Source organism: Vanellus vanellus (assembly GCF_965231255.1).
Source record: "Vanellus vanellus genome assembly, chromosome: 3".
NCBI classification, from domain to species: domain Eukaryota; kingdom Metazoa; phylum Chordata; class Aves; order Charadriiformes; family Charadriidae; genus Vanellus; species Vanellus vanellus.
Window position 1 is genome coordinate 32,836,599 of NC_138907.1, and position 20,545 is coordinate 32,857,143.

The following is a 20,545-nucleotide window of genomic DNA, read 5'->3' on the forward strand; positions in this document are numbered from 1 at the left end:
TACTTAAATTTTGGTTGTTCTCTACTATAGTTGATTACTCAAACATACACCAGTATTGCAGTCTTTTCACAGTACTTGGAATTTGATCTACGTCGTAAACAAAAGTTGCACTGAAGCCTTTTAACAGGCTTCCAAATGATGAAATCACAGTAAGGAAAAACACAAATATGTTCTTATCTTTCAGTCTGAACTTGAGGATAAACCTTTTCCATTGACAGTCTTACACACAACTGTTTGGCCCCTGGCAATGTGTCTAGACAATGTCTGTTATTTGTTTCAGTTCTGAAAGATATGGACTAAATATGATGGTCATCACAAAAAAGGTCTTCAGAAAAAACAGGTTTAAAGATTCTTTAAATCTCCTACAAAAACAAATTAGGCCTGCTTTGCATATTTCCTTTACCCTTGAATTGTAAGAAATTATTGGAAGGCTACTGGTCACAATACCATAGCTAAATTGGTCCAGATATTAGCTATTTACCAGGCCATAAAAAGCAGGTACACTAGAATAGGAAAAGAATACTTGTAAAATATATACAAGAAGGTAGGGGTAACCAGGGCACATCTTTCTTAGCCAAAAACTCAAAAAACCATGGAAATAAAAGAAAAATACCAAAATGTCTTGTTTCAACAGCATCACTGGCAACATACTCTAAGGTTCACTTATATTGTGCAATCATACCACAGTTACATAATCCGGTACCATTTTTAAGTTACTGAGCTGGAGATATTTAATGAATTATCATTATGATAACACATGTTATAGCTGAACACAACTATGAAAAATGAAACAAAATTTGGATGAGGTATTTTAGATGCTGAGTCTATTACCTTCATTATTACTGGGGCATACATGGTATCTGTAAAAAGGCACAAATGTGAACTAGACACCGACTCTCAAAATCAGTAGGTACAGTGAATACTGCAATTTATAAAGTACTGGGGCAAAAATTAAAAATGTTGCAACCAACAGGAAAGAATTTAAGCCAAAATAAATCTGATGATTAAAAATCCAACTGCAAAAAAGGGAAAGTATAATAGTAAATGGATATAGATATAAGGATTTTCTTGAGCCAAAGCCACATTCCTGTCAAATAACAGAACCTTAATGAAAGAGACTTACCAGTAATGAACCTTGCAGTAATCTGAGCCACCAGCTTGATTCTGTAGCTGTTTCAACATTTAAAATTTTCATTTATGCCAAATGGATTTGCATAAGAAAACAATGTAAAAGTGGATACAAAGGTCCACATTAAATTCAAAACATTCGTATTAAAGTATAACTTTGTAAAGGAAAAAATAATGAAAGGGTGTCTTTTCCTAAACGTGTTTTTTCAGTGTAACCCAGCATTTCTTTTAGCTTGGAAAATCAAGAATGATACTTTTTCTTTCAACTGTGAAGAAATATGCCAAGAAAACTTATGAAAAAAATATTATCTGCTGCAGCCATTACAAGGGATATTATGTTTCCAAATAAATAATAACTGAAGAACTTTTACTAGAATTTCAGAATTCAAAGGAAGAGACAGTGTACTCTGCATTACTCTCTGAATCATTCTTCATATGCTTAGCTGTTTTCCTTAAAACGCACACACACTTGAACTGAATTTTATATTTAGTGCAGCAAATACCTTTAAAATAATCTGGTAAATCCTGCTCTCAAGTCCATAACAACCCAACTTATGCTACACCTTCAAATCTTTATTATTCATAGCAAAAGGAGAATACTCTCACCACCATCAGTACAAAGTTGACAGAGTAAAATCTTATGATTCTGGAGTGTGCTCTCAACAACTCCAAAGATTTTGTAACACTACAGACTGTTCTCACATCTTACATCCTCACACCTGAATACTGGGTTACTATACAAAGCTTTACAGTCACACTTGTAGTGGGATTACCTACTGATATCAACAAAAATTTCTGAAGAGCATTACAAATCACTGGGGTACCAGGAGTAATCGATGAGGCAAAAATAATGGTATTTAAATATTTCACCAGTTTTTAATACAAGTAGTATTAATTAAACATCAAAAAAGAAGATGGCAGAAAAAGTATAACAGGTTTGAACTTTGCAAATCATTACAGAGAAGCTACTGCAAATTATAAGGATGGCTACAGACTAGAACATAATTCAAACACATTAAATTCTGCAGTTAAACATTAAGATGTTAATACATTAATAGCCTTCAACTAACAACTGCTCTTTCACCTTTCACGGTAATATATTAACATTTATTTCCACTGCATCAATAGATGCTCTATCATGTACTATAATACAGCATGTAGCATCGAAGCCAACATAACTGGCCGACATGACGTAAAACACACACTTATGTTATTGCAACAAATGAAAGATCTATTTATGTCAAAAGTGCATCCAAGAAAAAAAATAAAAAAAAAAGCAATAAGAAAGATATGGACACCTTAAAAATAATCTGAATTTTTAAAAACAGCTTTGTGAATTTGGGGTAGTCTGAGTATAATTATTTCAATTACAACAGAGTAGCTCCAGTTCTACCTGCCTCTATATTGCTGGCATATGCGATGACATTCATATAGCTGATAATGTCAGAATACAAGGAGCTAAAGGCAGCAGGGGTAAAAGATCCAGGCCTGCTACAGAACACTGTCATAATCCATTCCAGAGCCTGAGTCAAACCATTCTTCTGCCATCAACAAACACTACTGGAATAAAACAGGATTTCTTCTCCTGTGGCTACTCGTCCAGACTACATATCACCTCCCTACCACAGACAGGTAACCTGTCAGTTTGCATAGCAGCAGTCTGCATAAGAAAGCTAAGGATTTCATCAGTACATTGCCCATCAAGAAGGATCTGCTGTTGCAAAAATCCAGGCTACTACATACAAAAATACATTCATTTTAAAACCCCAAAGCTAAGACATTAAGATTTTAGAAATGTCAAAACAGAGGTAGACTGGGAAACTTTGATTCTGCTACCTGCTGTGTGTGTCTCTTCACATCACACAATCTATACATGCACGCAAAATAAATACATGTTTACTGTCAGACTACTCACAGAAATGCCTAGGTTGGAAGGGATCTTTAAGATCATCAAGTCCAACCATCAACCTAACACTGCCAAAACCAGCACTAAACCATGTCCCTAAGCACCACATCTCCCCGTTTTTTAGTTATCTCCAGGGACAGCAACTCCACCACTTTCCTGGGCAGCCTGTTCCAATGCTTAATAACCTTTTCTGTGAAGACATTTTTCCTAATCTCCAATCTAAACCTCTCCTGGCACAACTTGAGCCCATTTCCTTTTGCCCTATCGCTTGTTACTAACGAGAAGAGACCGATCCCCAGCTCGCTACAACCTCCTTTCAGGTAATTGTAGAGAGTAATAAGGTCTCCCCTCAGCCTCCTTTTCTCCAGGCTAAATAACCCCAGTTCCCTCAGCTGCTCCTCATGAGACTTGTTCTCCAGACCCCTCACCAGCTTTGTAGCCCTTCTCTGGACACGCTCCAGCACCTCAGTGACTTTTTGTAGTGAAGTGGCCCAAAACCAAACATGGTACTCGAGGTGGGACCTCACCAGTGCTGAGTACAGGGGGATGATCACTTCCCGAGTCCTGCTCACCACACTATTTTGGATACAGGCCAGGATGCTGTTGGTCATCTTGACCACCTGGGCACACTGCTGGCTCATATTCAGCCTGCTGTCCACCAACACCCCCAGGTCCTTTTTCACCAGGCAGCTTTCCAGCCACTCTTCCCCAAGCTTGTAGCGCTGCACGGAGTTGTTGTCACCCAAGTGCAGGACCCATCACTTGGTCTTGATGGACCTCATACCATTGGCCTCAGCCCACAAATCATTCAGTACCCAGGGTAAACAACGCGCCAGGAAGCAGCTGTAGAGCACTGATGATTTATCCACAGTATACCAACCGTGTTTAGAGAAGCTGGAAGATATTTAGGGAACGTGATACGGAATTACAATAAGAAGGAGTATGCTGTCATGTATTAAAACATTGCTCTTTAGAAACAAAAGTAGAATCTGTTACTATCACTGTTACTTATGTAAGTCATACACCACCTTCCAACCTTCAGTCATGTCATTTCCCCAGAGGCTAAGCAGAGGTATAAGAGTGCCCTGCAGCTGAAACTATTGAACGTACTGGGTATGCACACGTCCTGAAATTCTTCACCGATTTAAAACTCTTCCGGGAAAAGATAACAATTTGGAGTTTTGGCAGGAGCAGACAGCATAGTTCACATTGGACGTTCTCAGTTTCCTTTTTTCCACAGGGTCTTTCAGAAGCAAATCACAGCTATCCTGCAGTCCAGGTGAACCATTGCTGCATCCTGCTTCTCAACATCATCATTCCTGAAAAGACCTTAGCCAACCCTCTTACACCTGACTGGAAATGTTTCCATCAAGTGAGAAGAGAAGGCCTTGATGAAAGACAGCAGCTGGGAGAACGGCTGCTACCATGAACACAGGAAGAAACTGAAAATTTCTGGACGCTTTTGAGAAAGTTAGGAGTGGCTCATTACTCTAACAGCAAGCAGTCTACAGAAGGTAAAGAGATCATAGGATACTGACCTCAGACTACAAATAAAAATTTCAGTTAGATTATAGTTGTGTCTGCCTTTATTTTCATGGTCTTAGCTCGAGACCTCTTCCTGGAGAAACACTGAAGATTCACACTTGCAATTGTGATCTAGCAATAGTTGAAGACAGTTCTAACAATAAGATAAAGAGGAGGTAATGGGATCTACACTGACACTTTTATATCAACACATTAGTTGCTAAACATTAAGTAGCTGTTCTCCTTTCCAAATATTTAAAAATAAAAAGCTGAGTAAGGAGGCAGACATGCAGTTTAAAGGAAAGATGGGTGTTGGTAACATCAGCTGACTCAAACCTTATCAGTAGAAGTTCTGATACTTTGTTCTGACAGTAATGATAGACAGAGAGAACCCAGATCTCTCACTGTGTTTTGTGAATATAGTAACATTGACATTATGATGGGCTTCCACAGTAACTGCTTGAAAGAGTGACTGTCCACTTGCTGTGAAAACCACTCATTTCAAATTATTCCATGTTGGTAGTTTGTCACAAGTTTGTTTGTTCATTTTTTGTTTGGTTGTTTTTTTTTTCCTTTTTCTCCCTAGCAAAGAAAGAAATACTATAAACGCTCATCACGCACTCTACAGTCCTACTTTCTAAAGCATCTGGTCAAATTAGAGTTTATTGTAAACAATGAAGCAAAATAATCATCAAAACCTTCAGTTCATGTCATCAGTACTTGCTTTCACTCCCTATTAAGAAATCGTATATTTAGTTCGCTTTTCTACTTCTACAATTAAGACTAGTGGTACAACTGGACTGCTCACTAAAAAAACCAACACTTAAATAGCATGAAATTCCATCTACTCTTATGAAAGGAGTTTATCTGGAAATACTTACATTTATTCCCCAAAATAATACCTTGGACATGGTCAAGAGTTTGCTACTTATCATATTGTCTGAAAAGCCAGAAACTCTGCATTGCATACACTCTTCTACAACAACCCAAATCCTACAAGGTCTTTTAGAGTGACAGATGTATATTTACTACCTGGTAAAACGGCATGTAAAACAACAGTTCATCTAACATCACCCTTCCAGCTTCTAATCCAATCGGGTTTAGAAACAGCGGACTTTCAAACTCTTGGAGAGGAGGAGGGCAGGAAAGTCAAAACTTTTACTAAGAACATTTCAATAATTCATGCTCTCTCACAAATACTGTCAACTTAGACATTCATTTTACCTTGAGAAGGTATGTAGGAATATTACTGAAATCCACAGGCAACTTTAAGAGGAAGCGAGCTGAGAATTCTCCAGTCTGTGCGGAAAAAAAAGGTAACACTAATGAGACCTGGTGTCTAAAACAGAACCACAAATTGAACACTCTGAGGATGAAATATTAACCAGAAAAATGTGTAAGAGGTCATACCAAACAGAAGGGTTGAGATTTAAAACAACATTTCTCAATGGAATTACTGAAGAGGAAAAAAATAACTTACACATTTCACAGATGTTATATGAGAAAACACTTTAGAACCATAAAACAACATTGCCAGTAAGTCAGCAGCAAAAAGTAGTCAGAATACAACAATGTGCATGACAAAAATCAGACCATACTTTGTTAGGCCCTAATTATAGATCTGTCTTGGCTGTACTCATTTCCGGACAAAGGTCTGGTGAGACCTGTAAATGGTCTGAAAGTAAAGCTAAAAACCTGACAACTTTATGAAAGCATATAGATAAAATAGAGGCATCTTCACAAACATTGCAGGCATACATAAAAGAATTTGTGTTGAGTAAGGTGAGAACGTATCGAAAGTGTCCTCTGAATAAACAAAGATGAAAGAACTGAAGTAGGTTTGATATCATTTGTTTTCAGAATTATGTGACTCTTAACACCTAGACAACTGTTTACTGAAAATTTGCCAAGCGTCCCCTACACATTGCTTTTTTTTACGTATAAAGTGTATGCAAAGGAAATGGAAAGGATTTCCTTTCTGTTTCATACACTTCCTTAAAACCAGACTTTGTCCACCTGGTTATGAAGCAATGAAGTCGGCTCTTTTGAAAAACAAATGCCTGCCTGATTTAATCTATATTAATTCATTGTAATCTCTATTTTTTAATTAAATGAAGTAGCCATACAGCAGCTATATTTATCATGTTGAATTAGCAGCACAAAAGGCATTAAACATTAATTTTACGCAGTTAAGTACAAAATATTGAAACAAGGTAACAAAACTTATTTCGGTTTTAACGCTGCCCTATTTTTGCATACATACGCCACTTAGTTATGTGATGACATACAATTTTTAAAAAATGGTACTTCATTTTAACAAGCAAGGGCACAAAGCAAAGCTGTATGAATATTTGCAGTAACACATATGTACTACTTCACTATTTCCTGAGCCTAGTTATCTGTACCTAATTTTCATTTTAATATTTTAAATGTTTTGCATAGCCAGACAAAGCAAAAGAAAAATACTTCAAACAAGAAGCGTACAACATACAAATTTTAACAGAGTGTACACGCATCTATGGTGAATGTGCATATTGCAGTTCTCATTAAAAGTTTGAATGTAAATACTGTACTAGATTTAAACAGGATCATCTTTATTGTGTGTACAGCTATACCCTGCGGTAAGCAAAAGCCTGTAACACATCTGAAATAATGGAAGCATCCTTTCTATAAAATGCAGCAGTGACCCATGGAAGAGATGTAGAGAATCTTGACAGTGAACAGGTTGCCTGGGACCGTGTCCGGACGGTATCTGATATCTCTAAGGATGGAGATCCCACAATCTCTCTGGGCAAGCTGTGTCAGTGCTCAGATCCCTCAATACTCAATCTGTGTGGTTTATATGTACTCAAGCTCTGTGGTCTTATAACCCACACAGAAGGGTACCTTTTGGGCCACTGCTTTACTACGTCTTGTAGATGTTATCATAAGAACTCCACACAGCTATGGGGACAGCTTGCCAAAGGCTACAGCTCTTCAAGAGGAAAGCATTCACAGTCACCTACACCAATACTGAAAATTTGCCATATGCCTTTGCAAAATAGTTCATACTTTTGCCTCCCCTCTCAATTAGCTGTGCTAATCCATAAATTACTTTGATCTCAGCATGAGAGAAAACATGAAAGTTGTCACTCACCATATACCACCAGACCACAAGCCTCTGTAACGATGGAACCCACCAATTGCTATGCATACTGATTGCTTGAACAAAATACTGGAGGAAAACAGCTTGCTGACGCACAAGGCTCTTTAAGAAAGTACTGGAGGTCAAAGCCAATAGAAACTGGCTTTCCAAAATGAATGGTAAGTTGCTAAGCAGGGCAGCTGAGGAATATAAGTGCTTGTTTGCTATGCACATTATTGTCTGTGGTACTGACATGAATTAAAACCGAGAAGGAAAAATTCTACAAAACTGGATTCCTTCAATTATTTTATGCCTAAATTAAGCAAGCATTTCACCCCAAGTAACTAAGCACATATCGAAAAAGATGCTGTATTGGGCAGATGGACAACAAACAACACTAGCAAAATCAATTTGTTTCTTGGTCTGTGTATCGGGCACGAACTACGGATAACTCATTTTACCTTCCAGTCACTAAACAAGATCTTGAATGTAACCAAAATCTTTCCAATGGTACCTTGCCAATTATATCATTTGCCAAAAGGCTTTGTGTCATGTTAGGTTGTAACCAACCCCACTCCCAGCTAGCTCAGAATTGCCCTTAAAATTTGTCCCTAGTAGTCACATGATAGAGGCAAAGCAACACAGAAACACAATGCAACAAAAAGTGAGAATATATTAAGTTAAAGCCAGACTCTGAAACCGTTCCTGATGACGCTACGTGTGAGGATAGATGCCAACTTTCTGATGCCGTATTACTTATGCATGCAGAAAAATCGCCGACTTCTTGTGCACATATAACACAAACACTGCTCTGATGACAGCCAGGGCACTCACTTTTTATTCAGAGTGAAATGGATACTGTAGACAGAGCTTCTTGTCTGGACTTAACTTCCAAAAAATGCCATATAACATTTGCCATAAAATCCAGAAAATTATTTCTGGTAAAATACCAAGTCCGACGAACTGGGATGGCCACTGAACAGATGAATGGCCTCTGATCAAAACGTTAGCTGCTCCAAGACACAGAAGTAAACATGAACTTGCAGTCTAGATCTTTTATGTCATTAAATCAATATTATTTTGCAATGCATTACTTCCAAAATTGTTCTGGACAAGCGGGGAGCAGTCCCTGTCCATGGTGCTTGCCTACACAACCCCAACCAGCTTGTCACAGGCGTCAGGTTGAGTCAGATGAATTTCTGGCCACAGCACTGAGAGATTAAATAGTTAATGGGCATCTGTATCAGCTGGTATTCTGCCAACACGAAGCTACTAAGCTAGATAACCATTTGTCTATTTGTCATAAGTCTTGGAGATCACTTCAGGAAATTGGAGATACTGGAGCAAAGGTATAAAAGCAAATATCTGTTCCATTTCAGGACACAGCACTGAATTCAGGCCTCCTCTTCAAATTTCAAACTCATGCACTTAAGATGATTGCTTTCATAACACCGTGCAAGGTTCATTCATAGATGATTATTTCAGAAGTCTGCTGAGCTACTATCAATTCCTGAGAGACAGCAACAACATGAATTTCAATGACTTCCAGGCAGAGGAGATAACATGCAGTTTACCTCTTGCTTTTCAGATAAACACTGCTATCGCGCTGATTAAGACTAATAAGACAGTTTTAAAGGACAGAAAGGAGAACTACACAAGTTAATTTCATAGTTTTGAGTTTTAGGACACTCACAAACAAGCCTCTGTTAACATAGATAATAGGTTCGTAGAATCTCCAGACAAAACTCTCAAGAGTCTTCTTGATAGAGAATGTAAACTTTGAAAACAAAGAACATGCTACAGAAACCTTAAATAGCTCTGCAATGATTAAAAGCATTTGCCTTAAAACGTATTTCAGATTTATTTTATTGGAATATTTTTAACTAAGACAGCATTTCAAATGCAAACAAAGCTCTTCAGTCACCAAAGACTGCGGAAAGATTCAATAGGCTTTAGTAGATATGGCTTTCCCACAAAAAAAAAAAAGTATAAAAACCCTAGTTTTCTACAATCTTGAGTAGAAATTTGGCAGCTGCCAAAAATTATGATAAAATCTCAGTACAGTTCAGAAATCTTTCTGCATTTCAATAAACCAGTCTGATGATATTTACAGATGTAGCAAGATGTTTGTGATGCAAGCTATAGAGAAAAACATTCAGGAACAAATTAATTTCTATGAAATATTCTGATCTATAAACATAAAAAAGAGATCTAAGATTCTCTGATAAAGAAAATTTTACCTGGGTTAAAATAAATAAGCCTAGATGACTTGTCTAAGAAAAGAAAAACAGGTGAATACAAGTACTGTGAGTTGTAAAGTAAACAACCTTGTTTCACCTCTAACTTAAGGATGATTAAAGTGACATAAGGCTGGGTTCTAGGCCCTGATAAAATGGAATGCTGAATTTTAATCGATTTTCAGACTGCGTCTATTTCAGAAGATACTGCTTCTGAAGGCCAGTATATCTTAAGAGTATGCTATTGCTGAAAGCAAGAGGGGGACATGTTCAGCACAAACACAGTTGCATATTTCTTGATATATCTTACTCCAAACTTCCCGTGATAAATACATTACCAGCGGAAAAGACTGATTTTTGCAAAGCTTACTCTGTGGCAGAGATCAGTTTAAAAAAAAAAAAAATCCAATCAAATCGCACACTAACCAAAATGTCTACACTGCCAACAGCCTCACTTTAGAAGGCTGAGATGGCATACATACAGCGTTTCTACACAGCATGGCACATTTCCCAGGCAAAGGATACAACTTCAGGAAACAGATAAACCTGTTTAATGTCTGACTGTCGTATGAAAACATGGCCCTATAAAGTCACTGCTCCAGCCCATCTCACTTCCTCCTGTCCTTCTGCAGTAAATGAGTTGGGTGGGGTTAGGTTCCCGAAACAAGTCATCTCAGCACAGACAAGTGCCAGAGAGATACAGGCAGCTGCAGCTACCAATAAAATCAACTCAATTGTAATGTGGAATCACACCATAATACGTCCTACCCCTAAGCAGGCTGACTTGCCTGGGCAAGGTGTCATACCAACACTGTTATTCTTCCTCTCAAACCATCAGAGATAACTCGCACTTCCACATACCGTTATACTGTGCCCTGTAAGTATTGCACAGACTTTTCCCACAGTTTTCAAAGTTTTCATCTATAAATCAGGTGAACTAACATCAGGTTGAAAAACAGTTGCTCACCAGGAAATCTGGTTCAACCAAGGTAGCGGAACGTCAGCAATGTACAAAACAGGGAATATAGAGAGCAGAACATAGAGAGTGAGCTGAAGCCAAATAGAAGTTTTCTCCATTAGAAAACATAAAGCACAGAGATCCACAGAAACAATTTAAGTTTTCCAAGGCAAGAGCTGTGCTTATTAAAATGGAAGGATCACTAAAAGCATTTTAGCAGAAACATTCTTAATAGCTTACCCAGTTGTTTTTTTTGCCAGCATAGATTTCCATGTTTTCTCCATACTGGGGCTCTTCAAGTAACGTCTGATACTCAAACATGAGACGAGAGCTCTCACGTAATCGGCTGCACTGAAATTGGTGATACTGCTGCACAAGCTCTTTCACAACAAGCAGGAGGCATTCAGGGTTTGAAGGATTCCAAGAAGCCAAATTCTGTTGAATTAGAAAAGAACAGAGACCAAGATTGTTTACAGGAACAGAAAGACAGGCACTCCCCCCTTCCATACCAATACCAGAGGCACATACATATGGGGAAGCTTTGTGACAAAGCTAAACCATAATATTAAATGCAAAGGTTGTATCATACTTTGGAAGAAAACCAGGTCAAGCAGCAAAAGCAAACCTTAATGTAAATTAAGAGTCCATGTAGAGACCTACCAGAAAACTGGTAACAGGGCTACTACCAGGCATAGATAGACCCAAATTACCATTCTATTCTTCCCTAAAATTATACTGCTACATTTGAGAACTTGAAAAGTTTTAATTCCAAAAATTAAAACAGATCTGAAACACACAGTGTTCAGGCAAGTACAACCGCACACAGTATCTGACTGAAAAAAGCAGTCAGCCAAGTGAACATGCCAAATTAACACCAACTACGGAAACTAATCTGCTCCATTATTCAAATAGTGGATATAGTATTGACAGTGACGGCGCAAATGGGTTCTCTTCTGTTGCCTCAACCTTGTGCTTTAATTCACCTTGACCGCCTCTTTACTAGTTACCTTGATTCATCCCCTTAACAGAAATACACAAGTCTCTTCAATGTGCCTGGCAGAAGTTTTTATTACAAGTTGACTGTATATGAAGAAACACAGTTAACAGAAATAAAAATGTTAATACAATGAAGATAATTGTGTCAGTAGCAATGTTATCTCTCAGTTTAACTGCCCTAACATTGGCTTAGACCGGTCCTCCATGCACAGTAAGTTTTACTCAGGAGATTTGCTGTGTTACAAACCATACCTAACATGATCAGCGTCGCATGCCTACATCTGGTTGACCTAGAATGGATCTACATTAAGGGCAGATGAGAACTCACCCTGTGTTCCACGCTGACAGGACATGAGACAGTTTTGATGCAAAAGCCCATATGCTTTGTATTTAGGTCCTCAACAGGTCTTGATACAAGCTCAGGCCATGTTAACATAGTCATGCAACTTTTGGTCCGCTTTGAATATAAGCAAAATTATTCTGTATTTCTGTATATTACATAGTCATATGACAACCAACTAGCTGCAACAGGATTTTGAATTGGATTGTACAGTTGACATTAAGATCCTCAGAACTGGCAAAGATGTCTGTACTTTACAACTAAATGCAGATATAATATAGTAGCTTCAAATAAAATCATTTATCAGTATCTGAACTCAAAAGTGGTTACTTTTGTCCTGGAAGTTGCAGATATTTCATTAACAAATTATATGCATAATTTACATTCTTTGGCAAGGACAAAAAAAGCATTAGCCCTTTTTTACCTCTGCAGTGGAAAAACTGCTTTGGTATGCAGCATTTTCTACATCGAAAGGACAGAGAACATTTCTGTGAAGTACCTATCTTAAGACTGCCTTGTATTCAAACACATAAAAAATTACATTTCTTAATTTAGGTTAAGTAAATAAATGAAGCTGGATAAAAAACAAAGTCCCATAAAATATACAAGCTTTTCATATTTTGTGTAACACCAAAACTATTATATACAAGTGAACAGGTGGCACAGAGAGGTTGTCAAGTCTCCGACCTTGGAGATACTCAAAACCTGACTGGACAAGGTCCTGGACAGCCTGCTCTATCTGACCCTGCCTGGGCAGGGGGGCTGGACTAGATAGATGATCTCTAAAGGCTCTTTCCAACTCCACCTATTTTTTGTTTCTATGAAGGTGTTTAAAAAAAGCTTGACTAAACCAGAGGATCTTATCAAGGTAAGACTCCGTAGTTCTGATCTGAAAAGAAATTAAGGAGTTGTGTAGAAATTTTATCTTCTGATACTCTGGAAAGGCAGACAGAAAGCTTAATCAATTATTCACCAGGCACCATACCTTCAGCTCTACACTGAAATCTACTGGTAGCCTAATTTCTAACTATGTGGCTCTTTCTGTTAAAAAAGGCTTATAATTTTTATTATCTCTGATGACTGTAGTTCATGATATATCCCTCTGGAATGGTTTTATGCAGACTTCAGTATATGTGTGTGATGGCTTAATACTTTAGGCTTTCCACAACTTCATATTTGTTTCCCTCTATATTAAGATGTTATCAAAATTAATTTCTCATTCTCAGTATCACCACTTAAAACATACAAGCCTAATTTGTCAGTGAACGCAACGTGAAATATGTAGTCCTTACTTGAAAATCTTGCTCTTTTTGAAGAAAAAAAACCCTATAATGTTTACTAAGGCAATTTTATCTCAAATCTTACCACATGTTGTTTTTCCTGAAGTCCCCAGTCCTGGAGGGGATCAATTTTAAGAGAACCTCACCTACTTTCTACCCACCCCCTCCACCCCTTCTCATTTAAGTTAATAGCTACCAGAAAGCAAAGAAATCTGTGTATGCACTACCTACATACCAGAAAAAAAAAAAAAAGGAGTCAAATATAAAAGAAATACAATTTAGAAATACAATCCTTTTCCTAGCTCATTAACATGGGTTTTAGACCACTGTCATGACTTTCAGCAACACGATTCATGATTTTTGAATGACTATGGCTGGCAGTGCTGCATTAACTGTCTGCATCACTCATGCCTGTGATTAGGATAAAAATCATACATTTCTGTCACACATAAAAAAGAAGATGGGTGGTGGAAATAAGAGTTTTGGAAGGTGGTACTTTCATTCTTCAGAATACAGACGTTGTTCTTGCTTTGATGAAAAAAGAAAAACTTGTAATCTTAAAGTGTGGATGGAGCACTTAAGGGAACACTTACCTCTACAGTACAGATTTGAAAACCCAATGCTTACATAATTTACAGATTCACCTAAGACTGACAAGCTCAGCTGAAGAAACACACCAGGACATAACGGCTGATCACGATTTGCTTTGTTTTACATGGATGAATGAACAGTTCAACGAACAGCTATAGGATTAAACTGTACTCCTATTCTCTTGCTCACTATGATTCCCAGAGAGTGGTGGTGAATGGTGTTAAATCCAGTTGGTGTCCGGTCACAAGTGGTATCCCCCAGGGCTCAGTGCTGGGACCAGTTCTCTTTAATATCTTTATTAATTACCTGGATGAGGGGATCAAATGCACCCTCAGTAAGTTCACAGATGACACTAAACTAGTCAGGCCTGCTGATCTGCCTGAGGGTAGGATGGCTCTGCAGAGGGATCTGGACAGACTGTACCGATGGGCTGAGGCCAATGGTATGAAGTTCAACAAGGCCAAGTGCCGGGTCCTGCACTTGGGTCACAACAACCCCATGCAGCACCACAGGATTGGGGCGGAGCAGCTCCAAAGCTGCCTGGCAGAAAAGGACCTGGGGGTGTTGGTGGACAGCAGGCTGAATATGAGCCAGCAGTGTGCCCAGGTGGTCAAGAAGGCCAACAGTATCCTGGCCTGTATCAGGAATAGTGTGGTGAGCAGGACTCGGGAAGTGATTGTCCCGCTGTACTCGGCACTGGTGAGGTCCCACCTCAAGTACTGCGTTCAGTTTTGGGCCCCTCACTACAAGACAGACATTGAGGTGATGGAGTGTGTCCAGAGAAGGGCTACAAAGCTGGTGAGGGGTCTGGAGGACAAGTCTTATGAGGAACGACTAAGGGAACTGGGGTTGTTTAGCCTGGAGAAGAAGAGGCTGAGGGGAGATCTTATCACCCTCTACAACTACCTGAAAGGAGGTTGTAGAGAGGTGGGGGCTGACCTGTTCTCCCTGGTGACAAGTGATAGGACGAGAGGAAATGCGTTCAAGTTATGTCAGGGGAGGTTTAGATTGGACATTAGGAAACATTTTTTCACTGAAGGGGTTGTTAAACATTGGAATAGGCTGCCCAGGGAGGTGGTGGATTTACCATCCCTGGAGGTGTTTAAAAAAAGGGTAGATGTGGTACTTAGGGACATGGTTTAGAAGTGGTTTTTGTCAGGGTAGGTTAATGGTTGGACTTGATGATCTTAAAGGTCCCTTCCAACCTCAGCAATTCTATGATTCTGGTAGAAAGGACTACCCAGCATGACTAAGATGCTGTCCTTGAACTTCTGCCTTTAGAAGCTACCACAGTGTCACAGACTCCCCATTTGACTGTGACTTGAAGTAGAAGTACTCTGTTTTTTTTTCCTCCTAGACAGTAAGAACACCTATTAAATAGGAATATTATCATTGCTGTATCTTAAAAAGAAAAATGTATTCCAGAGTAACCGGTGAACAAGTCAGATACTAACACGGTTCATAAAAGTTCCTCAAACACATACTACAGAGTGACTGAAAGCCTCGTTCTGCCTTGTCTGCCATCTACAGCTGGTAAAAATTTATTCCCAACTTGAATCCATTTAAGCTTGTCTGATTCTACAAAATATAAGAGAACATTTGTCAGGTAGACAGCATCTTCTAGGAAACACATTTTGTATCACACAGTCTGAAACCAGACTGTGTATAACCTTAAATTTCCTGTTCCCAAGCTGCTGCTCAAATAAAGCATTTCCAGAAAGCCAGAGGATGTAATATGCCAGTATGTATTGGTATCAGCCAGACAAGTGGGAATAACCTTTCCTCCTAATGACACTGGTATAACACAATAGAAATGTTCTGTCAAAGGAAATGACCAACAATATTTTAATAACTGACCTAAATGCAACTGAACCTTTTGTTTTTTAAATAACATTACACTACAGAACAAAAAAAGAGCAAGAGGAAATCCATTGTCGTTTGTCCAGCATGGAGCTAGAGTATTGCTCTTTTCAAAGATTTCGAGAACTCTGCATCAAAACAGTGTTTATGCTGTATTGCCTTAAAGCTACAGGAATTAAAATGAATGGTTTGACGGTAGGATCCTTATTAAATACCTTTCATTCACTACCTAACGTTCAAAGTACGAATTGGTTATAAAAAAAAAAAAAAAAATCACCTGGAGAAAATTTCAACTACCCATCCAGTACATACATCAATTACAATGGATTCTCACTGATTAAAAAGTAAATATACAATGGTTACACAAATTTTCTGCAACACAAGTTCTGATTTAAATAAACATTATTTTTAACTTTAGAATAATATTATTGTAGTGCTTGTTATTTGGCAATTGGCCATTACATTTCTAGCCGTTTTGTTAACTATGCAGAAGTGCTGTTCTTTTCAGACCTAAATTTACAAATTTTAACATGAACACTACTGAATACAAGGACATATTTATGTACCAAATTTCTTTTTACATACCTTTAAGTGTTGATTATTTGCCCTAAGCACTAGGTTCATTCATATGAAAATACTTTAAAACATTTTATCATGATCCAATTTCAACAGTATGCCAAAATACGTGCTACATTGTTCTCTCAGTTTCAAATGGTACCTTCTTTAATCTTCCTTCTATTTTTGAAATCAAAGACAAAGTAAGCAACTACCTGTAACATACATTGTTGAAATGTAACTAAAGCAGACTTTTATATTTATCAACTCGATCCCTTGTAGAATGCCTTAATTGCTACAATTTCAGCATTAAAATGATTCTTCTGAGAACATGCAAGGATTTGTCACTTTAGTCAATGACAGCAGTGTCCCTGCAACAGTGAACTGACCTCCTTCTTTAGAGATAAAGACCTTCTAAATGAAATTTTATACAATATTGTATACACTATTAGAATTTGGAAATTGTTTTAATAAGCAAAATCTTAAACTAGAGGCTTTGGTGCAAAAAGGAGTAGCAGCTTGTAAGCTTCATTTTCTGATTGTTTGCCTGGCTGTATTCCAACCGTAGACAATACAGCCTTTTCAGAAATAGTATATTAAAATATTTAAAACATTAGAAGAATAGACCGAGCTTCCAGTGTTTCTGTGTTCCATGGCTCCAAATTTTGCTACAAAACTCAGATATTGCATAAGCATTATGCTCTCAATGCAACTTCAAAATTATGAGTTGTAGTTGTTACAGCTTCAGAAAAAAGCCTGGAAATACAAAAATACACATAATCTCATTTTCTACATCCAGACTGTTGAAGCCTGGCAGGTATGAAAAATCCAATTACAGAATTAACCAGCAATTATGTATACAGCAAAGACTTGTTGCTTTCTGTAACTTCTATCAAAATTTCCTTCTGCTCTGCTCACTAGGACCTTCAATTTTGTCCCTGACAAAATTTATACATTCACATCATTTTACCAAAATCACATGCATGTTGAAAAGAGAGTTGTTTTTTTTTATCTGAAATTGCTATAAAATTGCAATTAAAATGAATTTTATATTAAAAAAAGGAGCCCACCGACTGGGTACTGACAGACTAGCTTACATATTTCACTCAAAAAATCTTTTCTAATTTCAATGAGATTTCTGCAGACTTTCCAGAGAGTTAATCAAATTTTACAGAACCATCACTAATGCATCTAAAATAAAGAAATCCAGACTTGGATCCAATTCCTTGTCTTGTTTGCCAACAGATATCTTTAAGTGAACTCTGTCGCGCAAACTGTCTAAGTTACTCAAAAGTTAGCTAGCTAGACTGAAAGTGGCCCACTGTACAACAACATACAAGCGTGAATCAACTCGGAAGTGTGCATCTGCAACTAGTTCTGCATTCACGCTCATCTCATACAAAGGCTTACATGCCCATCTCAGATTGGTTACAATCATTTTTAATGTTATTTTTTCAGCATATCATGGAAGAACTTACCTGTCATTTCTGAGCACGCAGATGGAGGGTCAATTAAACAGTTCCCTTCTGTCTAGACACTGCTCGCATGTCTCTCCACAATCTCCACTAAAACTAGGAGCAACTCCACACTTCAGACCTTAATTTCAACCTTATATTTGGCTTTTGGCTTGGCCACACAGCAACTTTTGTAACTTTCATCTTCTAAAGAGGTAAATTGTTACCTCATCTTGAGCAGTTTATTTTAGGAGCAGGTTTACTAGCATCAGAAGACAACTACATATTTTCTTGTGGACACAAAAGCCTAGTAATGTCATCTGTGACGATTGGCTAATCCCCATTTTTCCAATTAGGGAAGGAATTCAAAACGGTCTACAGGAATGAATTCAAAATGGTCTACAGCAAAAGTAATGGAACGAGAACTTCCATATGATAAAGACCAGATTCCAGAAGCGTTGCTGCCCACAGTTGTAGCTACTGTCATACAGAAGATGGCCAATAACTATTTACCTACCTGTGAGTAAGTAATTCAAAATAAGGAAGTTGAATATTCTTTTGTGGCAGAAGCTTCCCTGGCAATTTCTAACTTTTCCTCATTATTGGACTAAGTATCAGGAAAAGGTCTTTGAGAAAATAGCTATCTAGACCTTAGAGTAATTAAGCAATAGCACATACATCCACTAATTTTGCCCTCCACCTCATGCTGTGTGGCAATATAAACAGAAACTTAATATTCAGTTATTATCCAGAGAGTAGTAGACTATAGGCATCCACTAAACTGTGTCTACATTGGAGAAATCCAAAGTGATTCAGGAGATCTGTTCCAAAGATCTGCCAGCTATTAATTTAAACAAGCTCACCGAAGAGCACAAGTTTCACCAAGAAGTATAACCCCACAGATTTTGTTATGATGCAAAGTCAGTTTTCGAATTCCCTGGCTCTTGGTCCTGTCTCCTGACAGGAGTTGGCTGCATACTAAGTGAGCAGTTTGATACAGAAAGTTTTTTGGACCATCAGACACGACCAAAGTGTTGAGAAAATGAATTCACTTTAAGTGCGTATAAAGAGGCAGAGTAAAGATATTATAAGGCCACCCACAGAGTGCAATTTAAGCCATTTCAACAGTAACTCATTGAAACGAATAGCAGTGACACCAACTGGATTTCAAAAAGAGACAAAGAAAATTTGCAGCCAGACAGTATCAGTTTTAATGAGATCTTCTTAGAGGTGAGGCAAGTGAAAAACCCCCACAAAGTAGCTTCTCAGCCCTACTAGCAAAGACGTGCAGAATTTAGCATTCCAAAGTAGCCATACTATTCAACTTTTGGCAAAGAAACCACATTTAAGTTTTGTTCTGGAACATTTTGTGCTTTGCAGTCTTTCCTTTACCCTTCCAAAAAGCTAATCAAGAACCTATGCAAACTACTCAGTGTCCATGATTACCTATTCCCCCTTTTTTCAGAACATAATGCACCTCATGTTCCATAAGCAGCTAATTCATAGCCTCTTTTGCAGGTTATTGCTTATTTCACAACTCCAGGCAATGTCTGCAGCAAACGATAATTCTACACTATCAGAAAGAAAATATGATAACAATTTCTAATTGATCTGAAGTTGTTTTTCTTTGAAATGTGTTTAAATATCCAGGTTGCCAGAATATCTTCCAGGAATGTGATTTTAAAGAAGACAGATTGTAACTGTTTTTCCTGGCTATACTACAGGAAACAACAGCAAGATCTTATTTTAAGTTAGTGTACTTTTATATTTCTAAGCAAGAAATTAACTTTCACGAGAAAATGTCAGTAAACAAAACCACCCAAGCTCATAACACTGGTAATGCATTTCTATAGCATCTTTCATCCAGAATTATCATAAAGAATAATGTAAGTACAGATTTGCATTTTGTTTATATCTCTGCACACCACACGCACAAAACTTGCATCCTACAGTGGCTTAAAATCAGTACCAATCTAAGTTTTTACCTGAAATTGAAAAGATCACACCGTGATATCAGCACTTACGCTGCATATAAATACAGAGGAGAGATGGATCCAGCGGCTACAGCACTAGTCTCGAAACTGGGATTTCAGTCCCTGCTTTGCTATCATTTTCATGGGCCACCACGGGGAAATTGCTCACAGAAAAAGGCACAGGATAATTATCTGCCATATGCTCACATCTTTCTATCAACAGATATTTTTCACAGTATTTGCAGGGCTGGAGTGTTATAACAACTTCAAAGGCTTCAGTTTCTTAGCAGCCAGCACTTAAACATCCTACAGGCTGCAGTTTCAAATCAATCACTGTAAACCTACATGCCATCTACTTGTCATCTTATTTTCACAGGTTCTTCATATCCCCCTTCCCCTAAGCACCACTGGAACAACTTTCTGGAGTGATCTGCTTGAAATGATCATTTTTGGGCACAAGCAAACATCAAAACTTAACATTTCATAAAAACAGTTCAACTCAGGAGCACTTTTGTCGTGCCAAATACAATCAAAGAACTCACAGACCTCATGTACTCTACTAGCTATTGTGTGTAACAGATAAAAAGTTTGCATAAAGGAAAGCTTGGGCTAGACAGTA

At 37.9% G+C, this 20,545-nt stretch overlaps 1 protein-coding gene across 1 annotated transcript in view; it reads right to left on the reverse strand.

The window, feature by feature from the left end:
* The window catches only part of BABAM2 (BRISC and BRCA1 A complex member 2), a 178,726-nt gene that overhangs the window by 111,738 nt on the left and 46,443 nt on the right, over window positions 1-20,545 (reverse strand). Inside the window, exons 5-6 of the mRNA XM_082481405.1 lie at window positions 11,118-11,312; window positions 5,783-5,857 (exon numbers count right to left, since the gene is read on the reverse strand). Of these exons, the coding sequence (XP_082337531.1) occupies window positions 5,783-5,857; window positions 11,118-11,312 (270 nt within the window). The remainder of the gene's footprint in view (window positions 1-5,782; window positions 5,858-11,117; window positions 11,313-20,545) is intronic.